This window comes from Arctopsyche grandis, chromosome 7, assembly GCF_051622035.1.
Source record: "Arctopsyche grandis isolate Sample6627 chromosome 7, ASM5162203v2, whole genome shotgun sequence".
Lineage (NCBI taxonomy): Eukaryota > Metazoa > Arthropoda > Insecta > Trichoptera > Hydropsychidae > Arctopsyche > Arctopsyche grandis.
In genome coordinates this window covers 13,421,845-13,445,301 of record NC_135361.1, presented here as the reverse complement: position 1 = coordinate 13,445,301, position 23,457 = coordinate 13,421,845, and the positions used below count along the sequence as shown (strand labels likewise).

At 32.1% G+C, this 23,457-nt stretch overlaps 4 protein-coding genes across 4 annotated transcripts in view; 2 read left to right on the top strand and 2 right to left on the bottom strand.

Moving 5' to 3' along the window:
• Positions 1-23,457, top strand: part of LOC143914278 (organic cation transporter-like protein) — a 474,519-nt gene that overhangs the window by 333,042 nt on the left and 118,020 nt on the right. The window lies entirely within an intron of this gene.
• Positions 13,872-15,246, top strand: LOC143914428 (uncharacterized). Its single transcript, XM_077434643.1, has 4 exons — positions 13,872-13,923; positions 14,015-14,317; positions 14,390-14,632; positions 14,758-15,246. Exons 2-4 carry the CDS (start codon positions 14,130-14,132, stop codon positions 14,930-14,932), a joined length of 606 nt encoding a protein of 201 aa, XP_077290769.1. The 5' UTR covers positions 13,872-13,923; positions 14,015-14,129; the 3' UTR covers positions 14,933-15,246.
• The window catches only part of LOC143914704 (lysophosphatidylcholine acyltransferase-like), a 33,124-nt gene continuing 26,482 nt past the window's right edge, over positions 16,816-23,457 (bottom strand). The window contains exons 4-11 of the mRNA XM_077435004.1: positions 19,310-19,419; positions 19,075-19,229; positions 17,843-17,980; positions 17,646-17,771; positions 17,393-17,555; positions 17,213-17,314; positions 16,989-17,130; positions 16,816-16,904 (exon numbers count right to left, since the gene is read on the bottom strand). Of these exons, the coding sequence (XP_077291130.1) occupies positions 16,816-16,904; positions 16,989-17,130; positions 17,213-17,314; positions 17,393-17,555; positions 17,646-17,771; positions 17,843-17,980; positions 19,075-19,229; positions 19,310-19,419 (1,025 nt within the window). The remainder of the gene's footprint in view (positions 16,905-16,988; positions 17,131-17,212; positions 17,315-17,392; positions 17,556-17,645; positions 17,772-17,842; positions 17,981-19,074; positions 19,230-19,309; positions 19,420-23,457) is intronic.
• Positions 20,726-21,512, bottom strand: LOC143914286 (lysophospholipid acyltransferase LPCAT4-like). The gene has a single exon (XM_077434453.1). The coding sequence runs from the start codon at positions 21,211-21,213 to the stop codon at positions 20,809-20,811; it is 405 nt and encodes a 134-aa protein (XP_077290579.1). The 5' UTR covers positions 21,214-21,512; the 3' UTR covers positions 20,726-20,808.

Below are 23,457 nucleotides of genomic sequence, written 5' to 3'. Positions count from 1 at the left end.
CTTCGGCCCCAGCGCCGCCGGCGCCTCCGGCGCCCCCGACGCCTTCGGCACCCCGGGGGCTTCGCCCCCAGCGCCGCCGACGCCTCCGGCGCCCCCAGCACCCCCGATGCCTTCGGCACCCCGGGGGCTTCGCCCCCAGCGCCGCCGACGCCTCCGGCGCCCCCAGCCCCCCCGATGCCTTCGGCACCCCGGGGGCTTCGCCCCCAGCGCCGCCGACGCCTCCGGCGCCCCCAGCGCCCCCGATGCCTTCGGCACCCCGGGGGCTTCGCCCCCAGCGCCGCCGACGCCTCCGGCGCCCCCAGCACCCCGGATGCCTTCGGCACCCTGGGGGCTTCGCCCCCAGCGCCCCCGATGCCTTCGGCACCCTGGGGGCTTCGCCCCCAGCGCCCCCGATGCCTTCGGCATCCCGAGGGCTTCGCCCCCAGCGCCCCGATGCAAAAATGAAAAAAATGAAAAAACTGAAAAAATGAAAAAAATGAAAAAACTGAAAAAATGAAAAAAATGAAAAAACTGAAAAAATGAAAAAAATGAAAAAACTGAAAAAATGAAAAAAATGAAAAAACTGAAAAAATGAAAAAAATGAAAAAACTGAAAAAATGAAAAAAATGAAAAAACTGAAAAAATGAAAAAAATGAAAAAACTGAAAAAATGAAAAAAATGAAAAAAATGAAAAAATGAAAAAAATGAAAAAACTGAAAAAATGAAAAAAATGAAAAAACTGAAAAAATGAAAAAAATGAAAAAAATGAAAAAACTGAAAAAATAAAAAAAATGAAAAAACTGAAAAAATGAAAAAACTGAAAAAATGAAAAAAATGAAAAAAATGAAAAAAATGAAAAAACTGAAAAACTGAAAAAAATGAAAAAACTGAAAAAATGAAAAAAATGAAAAAACTGAAAAAATGAAAAAAATGAAAAATATGAAAAAAATGAAAAATATGAAAAAAAAAAATTTTGTTCCCCATACTGGTTGATGGTTGATCGTCCGTCACATACAAATATACAAATATACAAATATACAAATATATTTAGCGACAGTCCGTTTTTATATATATTATATTTGTATATTTGTATGTGACGGACGATCAACCAGTCAACCAGTATGGGGAACAAATAATTTTTTTTTTCATATTTTTCATTTTTTTCATATTTTTCATTTTTTCAGTTTTTTCATTTTTTTCATTTTTTCAGTTTTTTCATTTTTTTCATTTTTTCAGTTTTTTCATTTTTTTCAGTTTTTTCATTTTTTTCAGTTTTTTCATTTTTTTCAGTTTTTTCATTTTTTTCATTTTTTTCATTTTTTCAGTTTTTTCATTTTTCAGTTTTTTCATTTTTTTCATTTTTTCAGTTTTTTCATTTTTTTCATTTTTTCAGTTTTTTCATTTTTTTCATTTTTTCAGTTTTTTCATTTTTTTTCGTTTTTTTCATTTTTTTAGTTTTCTCATTTTTTTCATATTTTTCATTTTTTTCATATTTTTCATTTTTTTCATATTTTTCATTTTTGTGCGTCGGTGGCGCCGGGGGCGCTGGGGGCGAAGCCCCCGGGGTGCCGAAGGCATCGGGGGTGCTGGGGGCGCCGGAGGCGTCGGCGGCGCTGGGGGCGAAGCCCCCGGGATGCCGAAGGCATCGGGGGCGCTGGGGGCGAAGCCCCCGGGGTGCCGAAGGCATCGGGGTGCCGAAGGCATCGGGGGTGCTGGGGGCGCCGGAGGCGTCGGCGGAGGCGTCGGCGGAGGCGTCGGCGGAGGCGTCGGCGGAGGCGTCGGCGGCGCTGGGGGCAAAGCCCCCGGGGTGCCGAAGGCATCGGGGGCGCTGAGGGCGCCGGAGGCGTCGGTGGCGTCGGCGTCGCTGGGGTCCCGGGGTGCCGGAGGCGTCGGCGATGCACAAAACGTAATCACTTCGTAATTTGTCATTCGTAATTCGTGCATAAATTTCTTTCCGAAACCAGTCGATTCAATATCTTTAACTTTATTTTTATTCGAGTTTCAATTCCTTTTCGAAACCACCCGTTGAAATCAACGGGTCCAACACTAGTCACTAATAAAGTTCACATATGTACATATATGTAGTGTATCTGATTTCTCAAAATTTATTCATTTCTAGAGAAAAGGGGATTTCCACTCCATTTCTAAAAAAAAGCTTACATGTACAAATTCCGAATTCATTAAACTCTTTTATTTGAGACTGATATTAAGCATCACTATCACAACTATCTCCATGCTTTTTATTTTTATTATTTCAAGCTTACTATTATGGCCAAATTAAAATAATCTTCAAGAGACAAATCTATGTCAGCATGGAATACATTTTGTTCTAGAAAATCATCGACTGATTCCAAATTATTTACACTACTTCTAAAGAATCTGTTTAACGTTTCTCTCACTATATCTAAATACTATGTATATGATAATCCTTTTTAGGAACAAGTTGAAATATGCATCTTCTTCCTATTGACCGAATACACTAGGATTTTAAAGAAATTTGGTGATAATATAGTGATACAATTTTGATAAAAATATGCTTATTTACTCCAAACTTATTTGACTATTGACCTTTTCTAAATAATTAATTTAAAATTACAGTGCTACTTTCATAGTTAGTAGTGTCGAAGTTCAAAAATTCGACAGTTATCTTAATGGATTTCAATACTTCTATTAATATTTTAGCGCTTTCAATAAATTCTTCATTATATATATCATTGATATTTAGATCAATTAGCGCATTTCTGACTGATCTGCGAATTCTCGAAAAGAAACACTACTCCCAGACTTACAGAGCATTTTAACAATGTATGCGCAAAGTTGGCAAACATCGGGATAAACAAAATCAAATATAACTTACAACAATATTAAATATGTGATAAAAAAATTGCATTGAACAGCAGAATATAACGAAAGAGCCGATTATATAATAATAAGTAACCATGTTACTCTATAAGTCGAATGACAAGCATAACATGCAAGACGCAACCAAATATTTTCGTAATATGTATGTATACAATGAAAATCTTAAATACTATCCTATGTTATTAAACGAACTAATCTTGTATCATCAATCTTCTATAATCAAATATATGTATACCAATACATTTATCATTTTTTTTTCTCGAAAACTGAAGTAACGATTTTGCGAAAAATTCACATATCCTCTTATCTCGCTTAAAAATTGTAATGGAATGGGTCGCAACTTTCAGAATTCTCATTTAGGGGGTGAAATTGTCTAAGCCAATCCCCATATAAACTAGCACACCATTTCCTTAGTAACCAATATCGGAAATCAGCTTGGTAATAAAGTTGGTAACCAATACCAAAGAAATGAATACCAATCTACCATAAATGAAAAATGTCATACGATTCGAACAAATTCGATTTTCGAGGCAATGGTGAAACTAATATATTATTAAATATGTTTAATGAAATGAATGAATTAATATAAAATTTGAAAACAAATTAATTCATATGAATTTGAAACATATATGTATGTATGTATGTATTGACCGACTATTCTAAACCAATTTTTATTAAATACCCGGTGCTACCCTTGGTAAATAGAAATTAAATGAAAACCATGAAAAAAATATTCATTTGTTTTGTTATTAAATTTATTTTAATCGAAAAAAAATTATATTCTTTTACGACCGACCAATCAGAAACGTCTTTGACCAATCCAGCCAATCAGAAATGACTTTGACGACAGCCAATCAGAAACGAATCACAGACTCCGTTTCGGTTCTATACATATATATAAGATATTTATTTATTTTACAATTTTGCCATAGTGACGTTACAGAGCAGTTCCAAGTCATACAGATTACCTAAACACAATCTGCTATAGATCGTCGACTTTAGTGAGTATTTAATTAATATTATGTATTAGATGTACTATGAGCATTTATAAGAATTGTAAATAGGTTTTTGAACTATTTTTCCTATTATGCTGTACATTAACATTAGAATAATATAATATTATGATAACTAACAAAATTAAATTAAAAATGTAAAAAATGATCAGTAGATCGGTAGCTATTAAAATAGATATAAGATGTATTGTGAACATAATTTAGTAATAATAAAAAGCATTTAAAAATCAAAATCAATTCCAAGTCATGAATATGGCTAAACAAAAAAGGAAAAAACGACACACTGATAAGAAAATAAAACATAATAAAAAACAAATAAAAAAATAGAGCACGTTACGATCTCAAATTAAACAATCTCTCAACCAGATCAGCATATTTTAAATTGAACAAATCCAAGTTAACAGAAATCTGGTTGAGGAGCTTGATTACCCTTGCAATAGGCGAGGAAACCATCAAATTGGTACGTACCACAGGAGACGAGAACCAAGTGCAGAATCTAATGTATCTGAGTTGGCTGGCAACATATGATAACAACTAACGTGTACAATTAAAGTCCACGATAGGAAGAGAAAATACCAAATCCTGATTTGCGTAGCTGTGATGACGTATATATAATATTATAACAAAAAAAAACGTAATATATGTATATACATATACATATATATACAATTGTGCAAAATGGTATAATAAAAATAGTAGATTTAATTTAAATTGTTTTTGCAGTGGGCAAATTTTAAATTTCGATTCATATTGGTCGAAAGCGCTGTGAACATAAACCAATCTTAAAATACGCGATTCCTCTTGGTCAGTATCTTAGCTGACCAATAGGAATTGTAAATTTTTCTTCCAACTGCAAACAACTGTGAAACGAAATATAGAACCATTATCGAAAAGTTCCCCAGAGTTATTTCCCCGGTCACCCCCAGCAAATAAGCCAAAGCCTCTTATGCCCGAATCGATGTAGATCAACCAAATTTTGGCAGATTTTTTCCAGAAACGCACACGGGTCACCCTTTTTGGTGCAGCATTCGAAGCGGGCCAGAAGCAATCAGATTAAAAATTGAATACAACAAAAAACGGTGACCCGAGAAAAAAGGGGAAAGCGCCGGGGGGAAAGTTAACGTCTCCGGGAACGGGAACGGCCGTAAAAAACCCAATTTGGCTCTGGGGAAACTGTCCCGATGCCAAAACTTTCCGGCTACGAAAAGAGAGTTGCGTCGAACGTTTTGAGCGCCACGAAGCTGCCCCAGAAAAAGGGAGCCTCGGCTATTTAAATCAACTTTTATTGGCCACCGAGCTGTGTTAGAGGCACTGTGTAGAGTAAAAATGTGTCGACGAGAGATTTTTCCGACCGGAAACAAAACGAAACAGAACAAAAACAAAGGCGCCCTGTCGAATTCTGCACGCGTCTCGAATATTTTCGCTCGGATCTTATTTGCTAGAGAAAATCAAAAAGGAAAAGAAACAACGAATTCTTTGAATTTTTTTCAACCTATACTTTTATATTTTATGATGGACGTGTCGATCGTACAGAGCTATAGATATAGAAATATATCATTACTCAATTCAAAAAAAAAAAAACATACATACTTGCTTTAGTCTTTAGGATTGATCCAAATTTTTCACAAAGAAAGCATTCAAGCTGCTATAGCAAGGTAGTCTTGTAACCGATTAAATGGACACGAAAAAAATCAAATGAAAAAAAAAACAAAAGAATAATCAAACAAAACAAAACCGTGCATCGATTTATTTGAATTGAGTATTTTGAAAAGCAACTTTACAAAATAAAAATATAACAATTTCACTCCTTCAATCCTTAATTACCAATTCACCATCCCATGGGAATCAACGCTACCTACATAATTAAAGATATAAATGAAAATTATTAATTATATTAAAATTAAATTTTCGTTTTACAAAATTAAGCTTATTTTTTAAAACAATAAAAATATAAAACATAAATGACTTATTTAACTGTTCATAGTTAAAATTAATAAAAAAAAATCGTATCTACATATAGTTTTATTTCTCTCGCTTTTAAATTGGCAAACTTATTAATGATATTGTAACTTTGGAACATGAGGGAGAGTATTCACTGTTTAAGTGCATTCGTGGGTGAACAATACATAGAGACCCCGGATTAAGCTAACGGGACTCATTAAGTGCCCGAACAAAGAATACGCTGGAGTTCTCACAGAACTATAGCGCGGCGCGACCATGCTATTTTCTAGGAAAAAGGGCAAATTACAAGGCTAGAGAGCAAAAAAAAGGTTGGCCATTGGAATTGACAATGGTTAGCACGGTCGCGCCTATCTCTACACAGAACAATAGACTCGCTACGGTAGTGCCTAAACAATAGACACATTAATAGCTTGGTGGAGCTATGCTGTGCAACTTTTCCTTTATAGGGAGGTACACACGGTGGTTCAGATTATTCTGGAGTGAGCGGTGGTATTGTGTGGACCTTCTTAATCGTTGAATAAATGCTGTGAAGCGACTTTGGCCTTCATTTGGTTCCTTAACCCACCCCTAAGCTACATTATCTTCAAACTTTAAATCACTCACTAATTTATGTTCTATTGACAAAACGCTCAAATCATAAGTACGATCTTGTCTATGTACTTACAAATCTCAAATAATTTTTGATTATTCTTAATTTTCTGAAACTACTTTCGGCCGTGGCTATTGTCGCTGGCATTGTCAGAACTTTGCGATTTTGTAGTACGCAATTTTGTGTCCAATAATGCAATGAACTAAGATATACAAGTTAATTATTTTCACACATCTGTTTTAGTTTAAAACTACAAGTAACTCGCTGAACTATTTCAAATTTCCGAAATAAATTCATCAGAAATGACAAACAACATATTCAAATATGCAAGATTGTAACCCTCATGAAAAGTGGTATAATTTGCTAAAATCATTATCGTCTGGTTTCGGCTATAAAAAAAAAAAATATCAAGAAGCTTAAAACAATTTAAAAGGTCAAAATAAAATAATGAAAAAATAATGAAATATTGTTTTTAAAAAAAATACTACTTCCGGTTTACGAATTCTGACCAAAACGCTACCAGCTCTAAGTTAGTACACAAAGGATAGAAATATAAATTTTCAGCTTAATACGATCAGGGGTGCGGACAGAGTGGTGGGCACAACATTTCTGACCTTTCTACGAGGAAAAAAATCCCACTTCCGGTTCGATAAATTAAGTATTTTTTTTTTATTTTTACTTAAAATCACTATTTTTATTATACACATTAAATATCAAGAAGCTTAAAATAATTTAAAAGGTCAAAATAAAATAATGAAATATTGTTTTTAAAAAAAATACTACTTCCGGTTTACGAATTCTGACCAAAACCCTACCAGCTCTAAGTTAGTACATAAAGGATAGAAATATAAATTTTCAGCTTAATACGTTCAGGGGTGTGGACAGAGTAGTGGGCACAACATTTTTAACCTTTCTAAGTGAAAAAAATCCCACTTCCGGTTTATAAAATTTAATTTTTTTTTTTCATTTTCATCAAATTGCTACAAGAATTATACTTAAATTTTTTTGTGACGAACACACATGTTTAAGGGGTCGAAAAAAATAGTGGAAGAAAAATCGAACAAGAGTAAACTGCTACTTCCGGTTGACGGATGCTAACTAAATTTTTTAATTAACTTGTTATTAAACTTAAACTTCTAGATATGAAATTTCAGTTCAATAAACCAAAAGGTTTCTGAAAAAAACATAAAAAACTTCGATTCTCTAGAGTAAAAGTACTGCTTCCGGTTCAGATAGAAATATTTAAAAAATATGAGGTTATAAAAATTATTATTTGTATTATATTTAAAAAAAATTCAGTCCGATTCAATTAGTGGTTTGGGAGATAATTGAATTCAAAAACTTAAAAAAAGAGGACACCTATAAGGCGAGGTACCATTTCCGGTCAACTTAAAAATTTGAAAAAAATTTACGTCGTGTCGATAAGAATTTCAGTAACCGATACTAAGTTTCAGTTCGATAGGACTAACGGTGTTAAAAATATCCCCAAAATACACACCCACACAGCCACACACACAGACACACACACAGACACACACACAGACACACAGACACACACACACACACACACACACACATTTTTTCTAGATCATGAAAACATGATCAGTGATCGATTCTGAGTTCGAATCAGTCAAAATCTCGAGTTCGAATTTTCGCATGATCACAAAACTTCATCTATTGTTACTACGTACATAGATAAAGTAAAAATTATCTGCGTGAATGGGTACCCACTAACTAATGATCCTTTAAGTCTAAGCTTTTAAATGAAACGTTCATATTGAATTTTTCGTCGTAAGAAAATTTTGCTTCACGCTCCAAGCGCCCTTCAGATTTTTGCAAGTGTACCGTTATTTAAACAAAACCATGAAATTCAATCATATGTAAGTATTATAGCAACATATTCGACTAGGAAAATGGTGCTAAAATATTAATATGAGTCTTTTAAATAAGATAACTCTGATTTACCATTCTACATTTTTAAAGTCCACTAACAGCATGACGACACTTTGAATGTTTGATTTACTAACGAATATTAAAATTAATAAAGTGTCTCGTATAAATGCGAGTTTGATTTCAATGGTAACGGTTCTTAAAATACAGTACATATCGAAAAAATGAATATACATACATATTTTCACATTCATATGAAAGTACTTTTAATAGAGAATATTCTGAAGAATTCAAACGTAACTCTGAACGATTTATGGGAATCCGGTAAATTTACTTCGGTATGTACATATTACATATATTCGTACATACATGTATGTATAATATGTTTGATGTGCGGTTATATATATTTTATATTAGTGACCGATTTCGACCGTTCCGGCGGCATTTTTACGATCATATCCTAAATAGAATTTATGGTTGTTTCTTTTCTCGTGTACCAGATTTCTTAACGTAAGGTCCACAATAAAAATATTGACATTTATCTGAGAACTTGGGAAAAGCGAGCGACCCGCGAAAGATTGCTTCGTTGACTCAATTGCCTCTACGAATTGAAGATTTTCATGATACGACTCGCCTATTGATACATATGTACATATGTCGCCGCCAATGTGCCACTTTTTATGTTTGTATGTTAAAGCATCTGAAACACGAGTCGAATGTGGCTTATTTATAGTCATATTTAAACAGCAATATAATACAATCAAATATATAAAAAATATGGTGGTGAATAATAGTCTTTTGAGTTATTTTACAAGAGATACTACTAAGATAAACGTTAGGTAGCTACTGGTGTCTCTTTAAACTCTTGAAGTCAGAAAGTTGCCGCATCAAAGTGAACTGAAATGTGGTATATTTATATGTTTATATGTATACCTCCTACATAAGGGGTGAATATCATCTTCCAGAAGTTCTGTGTAATCTTAAACTTAGAGTACCTGAGAAACTGAGAGAATCTCGCTCCAGAACTCTATTCCTACCTATTCGGGCCAGGACTAATGTGCTTGATGACTCACCCCTTTCAAGAGCCATTCGAATATTTAACCTGCTTTCTGGGAGCCTTGATGTTTTTACTTCATCATACAGTTCTGTCAGGCAGCATATTTTAAATGACTTCTAGCTACATACATATTTACACATGTTGTTTTCATTTTGTAATGTTATTATTTAGCATAATGTGTATGTATGTTGGTTTTATCTATATTTATATATGTATGCTATTTTTTATTTATATATATATATATATGTATATATATATATGAGTAATTTATCTTTATTTATGTGTATTGATGTGTTTATGTGTATATGCATGTATAATGTTTGTATGTTTATGGATGTATGTAATGTATGTGTATATGTATATGTATATGTGTATGTATGTATGTGTATGTATATATGTGTGGGTATATATATATATATATATGTATGTATATGTATATATATATGTATATATATATATATATATATATATATGTATATGTATATGTATGTGTATATATGTATGTATATGTATATATGTATATATATGTGTGTATGTATATGTATATATGTATATGTATGTGTGTATGTATATATATATATGTAGGTGTGTATGTATGTATATGTATATATGTGTATTTTTATATTTATGAATGTATGTATCTGTATTTGTGTATACGTGTAAGAATTTGTGTATATATGGATGGTATACATATATGTTTATATAATTGTCTTTGGCCAGGAAGGTGCATTGGGTTTACCTGTTAGGCCTTCTTGGTGTAAATTAAATGAAAAAATAAAAAATAAATAAAAATATATGGGTAAGTATTAGTTAAAAGGGGAGGAGGCATTTACGTAAAACTCACCGCACCAATATCTTCGATATTGAAGTAAGACGTTGGATAAGATGGAAAATGCACGCAAAATCGAAAAAGAAAACGGGAGTAAAAAGCGCAATTGAAACGAACCAAGAAATATACGTGCATTTCATTCAAAGCTTTCAGCATAAAATCACAATCCCAGCAGTTGGTTCATGCATAAGATTCACAAATGCACTTTTCCGTTGTTGGAATGCTTTATACATACATATGTAGTTATAAGTAATGAACAGCAAATTGCTGAATTTAAAATTTCCTATGGAAATTTGAAGTTACTTGACAACAATTGTAACTTTCTTTAAATAAAAAATAAACAATATCCTCTTTTGTCACAAATTAATGCATTTAGTACAGGGCAGTTAAAAATTAATGGTTGCAGCCAATGAAAAATGGTACACAAATAAACGTGATATAAAACTGTTTTTTATCAGAAGTGAAATTATTTATATGCATAATAAAATATATATAACATTTTTTTTTAAATAAAGTAAAAAATAAATATCATTCCATACCAAAAATTCAATTTGTGACTAAGAATTTGCAAATTTAAAATTTTTGTATACGATAAGAACTTCGATCTGGAAAATTTCCGGTCTCTCTATAAATCCGAATACTGCCCCTACTTACAGTTCGAAAATAGTCATCCAGACTCACTTATTTGATAAATTTATACTGTATACCTACATATATGTATTCCTACATATATGCGTACATATGTATGTATGTATGTACATATGTATATGTTACAGTCGAAGTGTATTTTCAGTTGTAATATATTCCAACTAGCATTTTATGTGATTCATATTCGAATATAATTCAACTAGTAAATTATATCTCTACAACCACAAATATACTTCCAACAATGTGCGCCAGTTGTAATATAACAGTTGAGTTTTGACAACTCTGATTTTATTATGAAAGCTTTAGAATTCAATAATGCGATAATATATATATATGCTAGGTATAACGAATAAAGGTAATGAGTATCGTAATGCGATCACTATAAGAATATGCTCAAAACAAAAATGTGACCTTCCAACTTAATTTATTCGTCAAGTGATGTTTTCTCGAAAACCTAACCTCTCTCTCTAACCTGGTACCAACTTATAGTTGAACTGTATTTTCAGTTGTAATATATTATATTAATATTTTGACCACTTGGAATGTAATTCGCCACATGAATCAACTCACGTGGGTTAGACGGAATATATTCCAACTAATCAAAATATATTATAACTGAAAATACACTTAAAGTACCAGGTTAGATGGAATATATCCCAAACAATTAAAATATATTACATCTGGAAAATACACTTACATAATTAACATGTATAGAGGCAGATCAAAAATTCAATAGTGGAATGAAGTATAAGAAAAATAACATTCTAACAATATACGAATGTAAATACATACATTATATGTACATACATATCTATGTACATTATGCATATGTACTTTATAATATCGTCAATACTTCCTGACAGATCGGATATTAAAAGAAGTTTGAGTTCGATCCTTTTTTTAGAAGGTATATTTGTTTTTTTTCTCAGTCAATGTATACTTAAAGGTCACAGGTTAGCATTTTAACAAAACTAAAACCGAATTTGAGACCTGCATACAAACCATCCCCGCCCAGAATCCGCCATACTAACGGTCATCGTTGCTGAAACCAAATAAAAGGCTCGTTTACTGTGAGAAGTGTTTTGTACTTACAGTTATACAAGCGTGTGCGATTTTCTTCCAAGTAGGAAAATTATTGATAATTACTTACGGGAACAACCCAGGAGAAAAAGGCGCAGATGACACACATTCAGCTGGCAATCTTTCAACACGGAAGTATCGTGAAATCGGATATAAATCGACGTAATTCTTCACGATGCAGAAGAATTGACTGTAGTTGCCAAGTAGGTTACAAATCACAAACGTTTCCGGTGAAACCGTTGCGGGATTTTTGCCAGTATTGCAACTTGCAGCGAATGAATTCATTTTTTACACGTGCACAAGGGATGAAAAAATTGTAATGTGTTGTGTCATTTATCATCTGATGTTGGGTTATTGCCAGCATTTCACATGTATAAATAGATTTGATAAATTTTGATTTCAGGATGCACAATGAATAGCAATATATTCCAATAATATGTTTGACAAAACAAAAGTAAGTACGTAATATGATTTACAGTAGTGGTATTTAAAAAAAAATACCATTACCATATACCTTGTTTATGATCTGGAACCGTATATTACACCTTTTTAATATTAAAAGCCAAGTAGCCATTTACTTCAAGTTAAACTCTATTGCTATTCTATCTACCCCAACCAATATCGTAAAAGTTCAAGATGCTTTCGGTGCTAGTCATCTGTGAATAAATTTCAAAACTTTGGATGATATCATTATAATAATTTCTATTAAATGAGAAAAGTTCTCTTATTTTTATTTTGAATAGCCAATTGGTGATAGAACAGACAAGTTTAAAATAATTGATGAGTTTAAACTTCAAAAGGTTTAGTAATCATACTCATATTACTGTAATAAATAGTTGAAGGTCGTCCGATTATATTATCCCTGTCAGATACAGCAATATCGATTTCAGTACATTTTAGATACATATACTTATATGTATTTATTATAAATGTTTTTTTAATAATTTCGATAAATATAAAATTGACATTTTTAATGAGCCATCTGTGTTCAGTTGTGAAATACTAAATTGTATAGCTAAAATAGAAAAGCAGTCTCAATTCGTTAAAATATCATTTTAAAATTATTATAAAATGCATCAAAAATAATAAAAGAATTTCAGTCAAGAAAAAAACGCAGTTAAACCTCATCAATAGATAAACAAGGATTTATGTATAATTATTTCGGTCTATATCAATTTTAACGGATCATTAAATAATTTATTTACTTTGGAAAATTAGGGAAAAAGATATTAATTTTGTCATCATCATCTACAGCCATTTACCATCCACTGCTCGATGAAGGCCACTCCAACACGCTTCCACTCGTCTGTTTTGCGAGTCTCTCACCCATCTCACCCCACACATTTTCCTAATTTCGCCTACCTATCTTTCCTGTGGTATCCTTTTTACATTGACAAAACATTAAATTTTATATATTGTTAAACTTGAAATATGCAATCAATAATGATTGTAAATATTTTTCACGGTGAATCTAATGAGAAATATCAGTACTAAAGAATTTAACATCAAACAATTTACAATCTAAACCTTTAAGATATTTTAACTTTCACAAATTCCCAATATAAATAGAAAATATTGTTAAAATGGGATAATAATAAAAAAGGAACAAATTAAAATTTCTCTATTTCTCGATATAAACAGAATTTATATCGAGCATGCAACTAAATAGCTGATATCCCCATGAAGTGATTTAGAGATACATTGCAAGTTTCTAGCAAGAGAGAGTGAGAAAAGTAACAGTTGTTGGAATACGAGTGAAATAAAGGGAGATGTGACTTCAGTAAGAACAGAAACTGCGTTTAAGAAATTCATGACATGGGGCGTAATTAATTTTTTTTGTGTATATAACTGTTAACAGATTTTACTTGATGAGTTTTATAAACCAACTTAAATAAATTTCTTTATCGGTAAATAATGATAATTCAATTTTATATAAAATTTTTCAAATAAAGAATATTTTTTGTTACTGGTAACACCCACACGAAACTTCAACTATCTGTCAAACTGTGCGAATGTACATAGTATACAAATAATACATTAAGCCGGTTTTAATTTTATCTGTATTCCAATTAAATTGAAATTTATTTAATAATTATTTTTGGTAGAACTGATCTTGGCCGATAATAATGTTTTAATGAAATGATCATTATTGACTTTACAAACACAGTCGATGGTTCAAGTTGATTTTTGTACTGTGCATTGTACTGTATCTAAGCGACCATGGATAAAACGATCAGCGAAGCCATTGAGAAGCAACAACTAGTGGCAGCTGGCGATGAAGATGAAGAAGGAAGGGCCGGACTCTCTCCAGCAGCCAGCGGTGTTCTTTCATCTAGCGGGGCTGCCAGTCACGGATCTAAAACCCATCAAGTACGTCACATCGTTCCGAATGTGACAGGAAGTACCAGGTTATAACATTTCAAATACATTTTACTTCAAATGCTATGCCAAATATATATGCTATAATATAATAATTTCAGGGTGGCTTTTGTGAGCGAACGGAGGCCAGCGAGACCACCTCGCCAAGCAGCAACTACTCCAGCTAGTTCAATGGGGATGACGGGTGGAGATGGCAGGCGGACTCAAGCGGCTTTGCTTAGACTATTAGCCACGTTCCGTGCACCTCCACCATCACCAGCCGGTCCAGGTGCCTTGCCTCCTGCTTTAGCGCACATGGTAGATATAAGAGAACAACAGGACAATCTAGCACGATTACACTTTAAGTACGTATTTTTAGAGCTTTATTTTTATTATGTTTGGTTTACATCCTCCAAGTCTTAGGATGATCTAATAAATCTTTATATGTAGGTATGTATGTAGTTATACTAAAATAAAATGCTGATTTCAGATTGGGGTCGGATCCTGATGCTCCTGCCAAACCGGCGAGTGCTCGAGAAACAATGGCCAAATTAGTCAAAAGCTTAGAACAACTCTCTATGTCCATTGAGCAATTACATCACACAACCGATTGCCATTCTAGTGGGACGGACACCATAGATGAAAATGAATCACCTCCTAAATGAAATTCAACGAATTCTATTAATTTTTTTGCTATTAACTATCTCGAAAGATAAAACATAAACATTGGTTTGATATATATAATTCATCTTCATCAAAGTAAGGCTCATTCCTGCCTTAGCATTGCTTTAATTTCGACTGATTCTTATTTTTCAGGTTTTGGTGTATAATTATAATTTAGCGATAGTTCTTTAATTTATCAACATGTAAATATAATATGTATGATAATTGTAAATTATGTACATGTTCCTAGTATTTTCTATGTATATTTTGAAATATTTTCAGTATGATGAGGAAAAATAAAACGCAATCTACAATAAATAATGGGTATTACTTTTTGTTGAACCAATTGAAATATAAACGATACATTTTGGTATAAATTCTATTATCAGATAATACACATGTATATAATATTGAATTAATTAATTATATTTTTAAAACATTTTACATACACATTTATATTCAACGTAACATTTAATAATATCTGTAACAAAAACAATTTAAAAGTAATTTAAAATTAACGCACTTGGTAAATTAAATTTATTTTTAAAATAATGATACACATTACATGTGTTTCCTGTAAATGAAAAATTTACATTTTTTTTTCATTTAAACTATACTGGAATGTAGATACAATTTCAAACTAAATCTGGAACTAAGATAAGCGATGTGTACCTACTATTATTGAGTACATCAATTGTTAAGACCAGATTTTTCAACAAAACCTGTGTACTAATATGTTATTATGTAACTAAATGTAATATATACATATATATTTATTTTTAGTATATCATAATATAATACATATGCGAAACCCTGATTATTCTATATAGCCTTTTATTTGATACTACAAAAATCATAAATAAAAATTTTGGATTACATTTAACACTGAATGTTAAAATTATAATGCAGTTCTAATAACATAAAAAGCACTAGAAAGTTAAAGTTCCCAATTAAGTTATTTACCCTAAATTTAAATTCGTATAGTTTGAAATTTTATGTACACATTTATTCAATAAAATACGAAAATATAAAAAGTATATATTATATAATATACATATACTAGGAGTTGACTAAGAATAAACTTTCGGTTATGCATAACCTAGCATACATATATTCTTAAATTTAATTGGACATTCTCTAGTTGCCAGATTAATTTAGCAGTGCGATTAATAACTTAAATGTATTAGATATATACAATTGAAACATTTCTTTCAAATAATAGAATACTCTCAAAACATTAAGAGTTAATAAAATTAATTGACAAATGACTGATAAATTTTATCACGCTTACTTCAAATACACATATGAATACTATTTACAAATATATCACTCAACGCACTTACTCCTACAATTTTTATATCGTTTAAGGAAGCCCTATGCACTCCACACGATATAGAAGCGATATTAGAAATTCGGATATTAGATATCTAAGGTATTTTATGACTAAATATCAAAAAATTACGTTGTTCATTTTTGGGATTAGGGTATTGCCAAACGATTCTGCTGTTGATTGCATACAGTATATTTTAGAAAATGCCTATTGATAGCAATTAATTTTTCCTTAAAATTTATTTCAAACATAAATTATATGTATATTTGTACAATTTGGTCTATTTTATTACCCTTCAACTTTATAAGCAAGTATTATCTCTCTAGTACATATTTATATAAACACTTGATAGAAATACTCTCTTAAAATGCTAAGATGTAATTAATTAATAAAATAATAAGTTGAATTTATTACACATAGTCTACATGCATAGCTATTTTTTTTCAACAGTAATCAAAAAAAATTGTAATTGTTTCTAAAAAGAAATCTCGCTCAATTTATTTAAAAAATGCTTTTGAGATCCAGTATTTAAATTCAATTTAATTCTGGAATACTTCAATTAGTCTTTGTTTTTCCGACTGTATCTTCCAAATTGAAAAGGAATGTAAACTCCACTTTCTTTTGCGCAAAATCGAAGAACTCATCTAGAATTAAAGTAAAAATCATTTTAAAAATATCATTCATATTAACGTTATAAATAAATTGATCAAACTCAAATTACAGCATACCAGCAGTTACCCAACCGCGTTCATCCATATCTGTTTGTAAGAATGCAGCAGAACCTTCCTCGTGTGAAAGTCCAGCACAGTGAGATAAAGCTAACTTGACCGATTCTTCGTTTAGGCGACCTTCTCCTGATTCATCATATATCTACAATAAATTTAAAAATTCCAAATTTTATACATCTCTTAAAAATATTGATCACAGTATTTTATTATATAAAATAACTTACATGAAATCCATACATTAATATTTGACTAGTGGGTGCACTTGGATTTGATAAGAATACTGCACTTAATAAATAATTTTTCCAGTCAACAAGACCACTTTGTTTCTAAAATGTAACAAAAACAAAATATGTTTATTTTAAATCAACATATTTAATTTTAATTAAACATTATCGTATAAATACCTCTTCAAAAATCGAAAATAGTGATTGCGCTGTAGGTTCAGTTTCCTTAATACCTAATCGTTTACAAAACTCTGCCAAATGCACATGTTGTGGTACACCAACAATCTTTGCACGATTTCCACCTTGTTCAAGTAAATGACACTCCAACCGAGATGATTCCAATCTGTTATAACGAAGTTTACATCAAAAAAATTGAAACAATATTCAAATTAAATTATATACATGTTATAAACAAAAGGGTTTTTCAACTTACCCCAGAGCCTGTCTTAATTTTTGAGCTTCTACCAAAGAAGTAGCATGTGGAATATTCAATTGTTTTGCTCTCCACACCAGCCGACAATCATCATAAGTATAATCAGATACTGGAATTCCTAAAGCCCTAAGAAAAATCATTCATTAATTCAATTTCTTTCTTAGTATTTAATCCAATCAAACAAAAGAAAAAATTACTTTGCCATAACATTTCTAACATTGCTAGCGTATAATTTTGGATCTTGCTTTTCTTGCTCGTTAGGCCTATATACAGGCAAAAATTCAATCTCACACGCTGTGTGTACTCTGGTCAGCGTGAGCCAAAGCAGCTTCAATCTAAAAAATTAAAATCTTTACATTACTCATTTCATTGTAGCGCACAATAATCAAAATAGGAAAGCGATGTCATAGTTATATAAAACAATCGATTAGTAATCGAGTCGCACAATTTGATGCACTAAACGTTCTCTACGAGAATACAAACACTGCGCAATACGATGCATTTGGAATATTCAATACCCAGTTAACTTTCAGTTTTTATTACTAAAGCATTTCATTGATTCTCTTTTATAATTCACTTAGTATTCTTCAAGTGTAATATATAAGCGAAAGTTTCTAATTTGCAATATTCAGTGATTAAATAGAGCAAAATATCATCAATTAAGTCATAAAACCAGCACCTTTTTTCTAGAATTAAGTCTTATTTATATATATTTTTTACTGTCAAATTCCAAAATTTATTATTGCTTAAATTTTACATAACATTTTTCTATTAAAAACCTAAAAAACAATTATATGGGACTTGTAGAAACCAAAACAATAATAGCAATCGAATCTCTCTTATATAAGGTGACCATTCGTACTGTTTTTACCAATACAGTACTGGTTTTTACAAGCCTATTCTAAGGTTCACTAGACTCTTTCGTCTGACAACATTTTGGGTTTTTTGAGTATCTGTTCTGGTAAGTCGTGAGATAAAACCAGTACACTTTTTTTATTTAATAGATGAATTTAAATAAACAAAGCCTTCAGCGAAAATGACGTTTCTTACGAAAATATTGGCAAATTAGTCAAATATTGTCTTTGTTTACCAGGAACATATGCATCTGCCGAAGGACTTTTTTCTTCAACGAACAATATGTGGTCCAGTGATAAAACGCAATATTGGATGGATAAAATGTCCTGGTTTTCAATTTGAAAAAAATGATTACCTTATTCTTATAGCATTTACTTGAATTCTATATGTTATATGTATACAAACGTGCTAAAAAGATGCGTAACTAACATTCACTATCACATTTAACCACCGCCAAATCCTATAAAAACTTTCCCTTCCCACAGTGTATCTCTTCATGATTTTAATTATACATATGTGTGTACTTTCTTTACATTATCAACTTTTTTTAAACAAATTTCGTCGGCAAACTTACGCGCTAGGACCTTCCCAAGTCCAAGTAACTGTGTCCAAATGATTAGGATACCGAATGGTAACCGGCTGTACTGGCACTCCAGGATAAAATCCCCCAGGTTTGAATGTAATCAAACATGAACGATTCGTACATGTCCCTTCAGGGAAGATAAGTATCTGAAAACATACATAAAACGCACATTAAAACCTCAATTGTAAGGTAAATGAATAAAAACGTATGATATTATTGATCAAACCTGCGGCCAATCATCTGACGTAGCCCTTTCAATAATTTCTTTGATTGTATTCTGCCTAGAATTCGGATCATCTCTCCATACGTAAACAGGTTGCGTATAATTAATAAGTTCTGAAAATTTTAAGCACAATCCATTAAATCTATTACTGTTTTAATAAACAAAAGCTAAAAGGCATGCATATGTGTACTAATATATGTAGTATTCACAAGTTTCTATTGTATGTAGTATCCACACTACACACTTGAGCATCATTATAATCACATAAAATGTACACATCATAGACAGTCTTATTTATTATTTTAAATAATTTTGATACAATTTTAATTTCAAACGTTACATATATGAATATGTTACAGTCAACATATACATAAATTTATTCGTTCATTAACATACTAGTTTTTTTCATACACGAACTATTGAGCATAAGTTATTTTTTATTAATAATCAAATTCAGATCCTAAGTATTCTCAATCGTCTGTCTCACCTCTATATATAAATATCTATAAAAAAAATTAGCGGAAATAGGAATTATATCAACGCTGTAATGTGATTTCCATAGAATTTCCCTTTTAAACATCTCAAAAGTTTTGACAGATTTAAGACACCTGGTGAGTCTATTTGAAGAGAGCTTTTGACTGTTAGCCCTTAAATTAAAACCAGCAGTTCGTATATGAACTAACTAGCATGTTCATGAAAGAATCGGGGTGAACACTTGGACTATAACATATTATATTGCAGCATAATAAAATGGAAAATATTATTATGCTGCAATATAAGGTTCTTACCATTGCGTATTTAACTCAGAAGTCCCCACTAAAAATCGAATGCAAGCAAAGATATTTTAAAATTATACCCAAAACTAATAGTTACATTCAATAAAAATGCACCATAGAATATTTTTAAACAATAAGTATGATTTTTCATACTTATTGGTTTCAGTGGCACTTCCAAGCGTTGTATAGATCATAAGCTAAGAACTCCTTATACATTCTGTCGAATTTTGGATTTAAGCTCTGTGTGTATTTCCTACCTCCATGGTTGATTAGGTATGTAGTTTATTTTCGCAGAGCACGTACGCATTTGTATGTAGAACGTTTACCATACGTCGAGTACACACTATAGTAGCACCGAACTTACATACATAGATCGAGCTACGTAACTTTGTAGTAATGTTTTTAAATAATGAATCATTACACCTGTTGCACTGGAATCATTAAATCACAAATAACGATGCGTACCAATTTGCGATCGCTCTCTAAGTGTAACACATTTGAATACAACGAACGAAACGAAGATCGTGCCAAATTCTAACGTCCCACAGATTGAATGACCCGATTGCACAGATATGCAACACAGCCTCCGGCTCGCACAACCACTTATATTCGGCGATAATGTTCCAATTTTTTTTTTGTATTCTCTTCATTTCGAACTCACTGTTCACTATTTGAGCGAGCTGAGCGAGTTATTTTTCGACGACCAGTTTTATAACGGGTATATCATTATGTTATACAGATACACCTAGAGCCTGCTCTAAATATTATTCGCAATGATCTGGATAATCGCGCGAACGATGATGTTTTTATCTTATTTACCGCCACCACTATTTGTTTTGTGTTTTGATACATACTGCCGACGTAGTTGCCCATGCTTTCTCTCCTGACGATGACCGAGGACATCCTCGTCGCGTAGACGATGCAACTGTCCAGGAAGGTGGAATGTGGTGCGACTACCAGTATTGGAGCTTCCTGACAACTGGCCTGTTTTCCTTTGATAGTTATGGCCATTCCACCGGCTAAATAAGACCATTTTCCGATGGTACACAGTACTGGTCTCATCGCTCTGTTTGCACAAATATAAATCTTCTTATTTTTCATTCCATCAATTTTGTTATTATTGATTCCCATAACCTGAGTGATTTTTATGTGTTATTACAACCACCATTTTAACGATAGTATTAAACGATACACCACATATGATACATAAATAGTTAATTTTCCACAACCTTTTTTTTATAACTGAGACCTCGTTTTCAGTTATGGGACCTAATTCTTTCATTCAACGAATTTATAATACCAAAAAAAAACAATAGTGCCATTCATTTGACTAATGAAAACATGCATGTTCATTCAGGAGCTTGCTGCTGATCTACCATTATACACACACATACAGAAAAAAGCTTTTAAAAACTACAAATAAGAAATGTATACATATATCAAATCGTTTATTTATTAGCTTAGGCGAGGCCATCGCGATAGTAATACATACTTTCTCTCCAATACCAGGCCCATTTCTAGACGAAAACATGTATTAAATCAGAATTAAACACCAGATGACATGAACAATGACGTTTAAATGATGTAGTGGTGAATCTAGTCGATAAAAATCATAAACAAACTTAATCACCATATTTTTAATAACGTTATTTGATCAGAATGTGTAATCTGATGTAGTCTGATTTACCACACATTTTCTAAACTGAATGATCTAAAAGCATCTGGGAATGGCATTCTATCGCGATGACCACTTTTTGGGCTTTTATTATAAATAAAAAAATCAAATATTTACAAATCAAAAACAAAAATTAAATTTCTAAAGTGGGAGTACGTTATATTAGTTTTTCATGCAAATATTTTTAAATTACGAGGAAATATTGCACTAATTTTCATTTAATATATTTTAATATCACCATCATCGTCATCATCCACAGCCATTCGCCATCCACCGCTGGATGAAGGACTCTTCAATATGCTTCCATTCGTCCCTGTTTAAGGCAACTCTCATCCATCTCACCCCACACATTTATCTCATTTCATCCACCCATCTCCTCTACAGCCTTCCTTGCACCCTTTTACATTCTCTCGGATACCATTCGAACACTTCTTTCGTTCATCTACGTGACCCACCCATTTCCTTTTCAATACATTTCCCTCACCATTACATCAATCATCTGTGTCATATGTACTTGTATTTAAATAAATTTACATAAAATTTTAATAAAAATTAAAATTATTCATTACCGTATAAACGAATACGATGATGCGTTCAACCCAATTTAAATACATAAATGGAAATTATTTGCAAAAACCATCCGAAAGCACATAAATCAGCCATCAGAAACGAGAAATCAATCTAAAAATTGTGTAGTACTCATTTTGCATACATGTGAAATTACCTATAATTACAATTAGACATAAATATGTAGTGTGACCATGCACTAAAATAGATTTCTCTACAATTAAATAATCCACAACCACCTAGTCCCAATAACTGGGTAATAGACATACGGGATTTTGCGATAAATGCATATTAATTGGAATTTTCGCCCGCAATTTCAATTTAAACCTGCATATTTTTCACGGTCCGATTAATTTCAACTATCGTAATATGTACAATCATTCTTATATCACCGAATATCATACTGCATGCACAGTGAAGCAACGCGACACGACAAGAAACGATGATACCTGCAAGTAGCATCGACAACTCAATTGAAGTTCGTCGCTCACTGTCGCGCCGCTTCACTAAACACACAGCCTTAACATAACGATGGGATTGAAAGTTAATTTGCTTTTTACACACTCGCATATGTAACGTGTCATCGACTACGTATTTTTCAATGTTGATGATGACCGATGTCGCACATCGATAACGTGATATTTGCCGTTTAACGATCTGGTGATATGTATGTCGTTAAATAAACGACATTGAAACAATGTGCAATTTAGAACATAATATAGTGTACTTAGCATATGCACATACGTGCGTTTGATATCTGCATTGGTAAATGTGTATCGTCAAATAATTATTTTCATTGTTTAAAATATGTAGAATACACGCGTATAGAATGATATTTCAATGCTCGTAATAATATGCTGTATTATCGTATTATTACATGAACAAAAGCGTATTACATACATGCGATACAAATAATGATAAATCAAAGAATGCAACTTAACATCATGCAAAAAATACACAAAATGAAAAAGTCCAATGAAAACGATTTTTTTTAATATACTTATTATAAAATATTAAAAAAATATATGTAGATACTCATGATTTTTAGTTAAATACTCGTTTTGGCCACATTAAAGGCCACATTCTCAAAAATCAATTGACCAAATAGTCAATTTTAATATCATATTCGTCTT

Bases quoted from the DNA above. Each gene is read 5' to 3' on its own strand.
- LOC143914428 (XM_077434643.1), top strand. From the start codon at position 14,130: ATGGATAAAACGATCAGCGAAGCCATTGAGAAGCAACAACTAGTGGCA. The intron at 14,318-14,389 runs GTTATAACATTT...TAATAATTTCAG, and splicing joins AATGTGACAGGAAGTACCAG to GGTGGCTTTTGTGAGCGAAC. The intron at 14,633-14,757 runs GTACGTATTTTT...TGCTGATTTCAG, and splicing joins CTAGCACGATTACACTTTAA to ATTGGGGTCGGATCCTGATG.
- LOC143914286 (XM_077434453.1), bottom strand. From the start codon at position 21,213: ATGGGAATCAATAATAACAAAATTGATGGAATGAAAAATAAGAAGATT.